Source organism: Macaca thibetana, chromosome 1 (assembly GCF_024542745.1).
Source record: "Macaca thibetana thibetana isolate TM-01 chromosome 1, ASM2454274v1, whole genome shotgun sequence".
NCBI lineage: Eukaryota > Metazoa > Chordata > Mammalia > Primates > Cercopithecidae > Macaca > Macaca thibetana.
The window spans coordinates 90978243-90981355 of NC_065578.1; the positions used below are offsets into that span (position 1 = coordinate 90978243).

General features: G+C 45.6%; 1 protein-coding gene across 1 annotated transcript; it reads left to right on the top strand.

The window, feature by feature from the left end:
- The first annotated feature begins 454 nt into the window (after positions 1 to 454).
- On the top strand, positions 455 to 780 carry LOC126943850 (putative 60S ribosomal protein L39-like 5). The gene has a single exon (XM_050773001.1). It carries the CDS (start codon positions 455 to 457, stop codon positions 590 to 592), a length of 138 nt encoding a protein of 45 aa, XP_050628958.1. The 3' UTR covers positions 593 to 780.
- The last annotated feature ends 2333 nt before the right edge of the window (positions 781 to 3113 follow it).

Here is a 3113-nt window from a genome sequence, read left to right on the forward strand (position 1 = left end):
GGCCCAGCTAGTTTTTTGTATTTTTAGTAGAGACAGGGTTTCACCATATTGGTCAGGCTGATCTTGAACTCCTGATCTCAGGTGATCTATCCACCTTGGCCTCCCAAAGTGCTGGGATTACAGGCATGAGCCACCGAGCTTGGCCACATCAGTGGTTTTGAGGGGCTAGTGTGGGGAGAAAGGTTGACTACAGAGGCATAAACAAACGTGACATGTTGGAAACATTCTACAGGTTGACTGTGGTGGTGTTTACATGAATACATACATTGGCCAAAGCTCATAGAATGCTAAAAAGGATGAATTTTGCTGCATGTAAATTGTACTTCAAAAACAATAATGAGGGCTGTGCCCAGTGGCTCATGCCTGAATCCCAGTGCTTTGGGAGGCTAAGGAAGAGACAGCGCTGTCTTCCTGTCTCCACCATTGTGCTGTGTGCTTGACTCCACTTCTCGCCATGTCTTCTCACAAGACTTTCAAGATTAAGCAGTTCCTGGTCAGCAAACAAAAGCAAAATCGTCCTATTCCCCAGTGGATTCGGATGAAAACTGGTAATAAAATCAGGTACAACTCCAACAGGAGACATTGGAGATGAACCAAGCTAGGTCTATAAGGAATTGCACATGAGATGGCACACATATTTATGCTGCCTGAAGGTCACAATCCCGTTACCATATCAAGCTGGAAATGTCACCACTATCTGGAGAGTTCGACATGTTTTCCTCTCTGAATCTGTTATAAACACATTGATTGGCTGGGTTCAGTAATAAATATGTCAGGCCTTTCATTAAAAAAATAAAGAAGTTTGATACCAGCCTGGCAACGTAGACTTTGTCTTTACAAAAAACATGCGTGCACATGCACGAGAGAGAGTGAGAGAGAGAGAGAGACCAATGACAACAAAACCACTAACAAAAAAACTTTAGTGGTTCCCATTTACCAAAGGAATTAAAGTCCAAACTCTTCGGCAGACCTTCTTTCTAACCATTTCTGCTATTCATTTTCTCTACACACCAGCTAAACTTTGCTGTCATCCAAACATGCCCTGGGTTTTCTACTCAGTGTGTACTATCTCATCTCCTGGAATACTCCCCTCTCTAGCTCTGCCAGTCAAAATAGTCCATCAGCAGAGGCCCAGAGAGACTGCCACCTCTTTCCTCACACCCTCCCTGGACCCCACAATCTAGAAGGGCTGATCACTCCAGAGCTTTCAGCTTCCTCGCCGTTCCCAAATCCCCTGGTATCTGCCCTTACTTGCTCATCTATACTTTCATACCTTTACATTCCCTTTTCCCCCTTCTAGGATAAACTAGGCTACACACCAACTTCTGTCTCTTTGCTTCCTGCACACACACACTTTAACCTCCTGGAAAACTCCTATACATTCTTCAGGTTCAGCAAGTGTGTCACTTCACAGGACAACTTCCCTGAATCTGTTCAGAGTTAGGCACTTTCTCCTTTAGGTGCCCTCAGCTCTTTGTCATTGGCAGGATTACAGCCCGGCCAGTGGTGCTGTATGTGTTTGATAATTCTGTTATTACTCTGCTGTCCTCCCTATTAAGGGGTCTGCTTTTAAGGACATTAAGTGCATTGTATTCATCTTTGAATCCCAGGACTTCTTTTATAAAATAGGTAGATAATAAAAACCCTGCATGAGTGGATGAATTTTCCCAGCAATATTCCTTGGCTCCCCCATTGACCAAAAATGGTACTATGAAAGACAAACCTGTAACCCCGCCCCTGTCTCAGTCATTTGTGTCATTGTAAGGGTTTTGTTTTGCTCTGGTTGGAACAATTCTTTGGACACAGACAATTCAACTCGAGCAAACTGTACTCAAGAGGCGGCAGTAAGCAGTCACTGCAGCCTTGGAAAGGCCCTGCCTGGCACACATGGAACTCGCTCAGGATGCCTCCAGATCCCCAGTCCCAGAAGAGGTGAGGAGAGAAGCCAGCTGCTGACAGGAAGAGCTGGGACGGTGTCACCGCTGGTGGTGATTGATGCCCCTGTCCTCACTCGCCCACGCTCGTTATAGAAGAGTTCTTCACATCCCCGCTGTTGCTGCTTCCTCAGCAGGGGAGGTGCCCTCTCTGGCAGGTCCACCCTCCCAGCACGGCCTCTCCTAGGGCCTCTCACCAGTTCATCAGCCCTCACCACTCTCCCTCCGAACCCTGGAGTGCTGACAGGTGGCCAGGAGAGAAAGGCATGGGGACAGATTCTGGGAGCGGACTCTCATGACTGTTAACACTGAGATGAGAGTGTGGGGGTCCCAACCAAGCCGTGAACAAGCCCCTGCTATGAAGATAAGCCCAGAGGGAGATACATACACACACATACACATGCCTACAGGGAAAGTCTTCCTGGATGGGGCTTTGGCCACAAGCCCCCGGTTGTCTCCTGGTGAGATAGAAGGAGCCAAGTTTTTTTAAAGGCGATAGGCAGGCCTGGAGCCTCGGTGAAAATCTGGCTGAGGGTGGCCAGCACCTTCATCTGAGCACTCTAGGACTTTGCCATTCTCGAGAAAAAGAAAGATAAATCCAAGAAAAGAAGGAGGAGGCTGTTTGCCCAGTGAGGCTCTCTCTGACAACACAGCCCTACTCAACTTAGTCCAGGTGGCCCAGGCGGCGGGGAAGGAGGGTGACATGGAAACATTTTAAAACTCTGCAACACATATATCAACTGGCTGCCAGGATTGTCTGCATAATTTGTTGGGCCCAGTGCAAAATGACAACATAGAGTTTCTTACTAAAAAAGCAGGAAAAAAGGCCTTTAAAAATATTAAAATACAAAACATTTTTCTTTCACGTACTTTTTCATGGTCTATATTCACCATATGTTTTTTATTTGCTATTTAATGTTGTTCTAAATAAAGAAAAATTGATGTTTTTAAATTGTTAGCATGAATTTTACCATTCAGCTCCATATTACACAAAACCTGTTTTAAATGCAAATATAAGGGCATATAATTTCTTTGTAGAATCACTGAAATTATATAGTTTTCATTTCATGGTGTGCATATGCCTATGTATTTTTTTCCCCCCAAAACAGAGTCTTGCTCTGTCGCCTAGGCTGGAATGCAGTGGTGCAATCTCAGCTCACTGCAACCCCCACCTCCCAG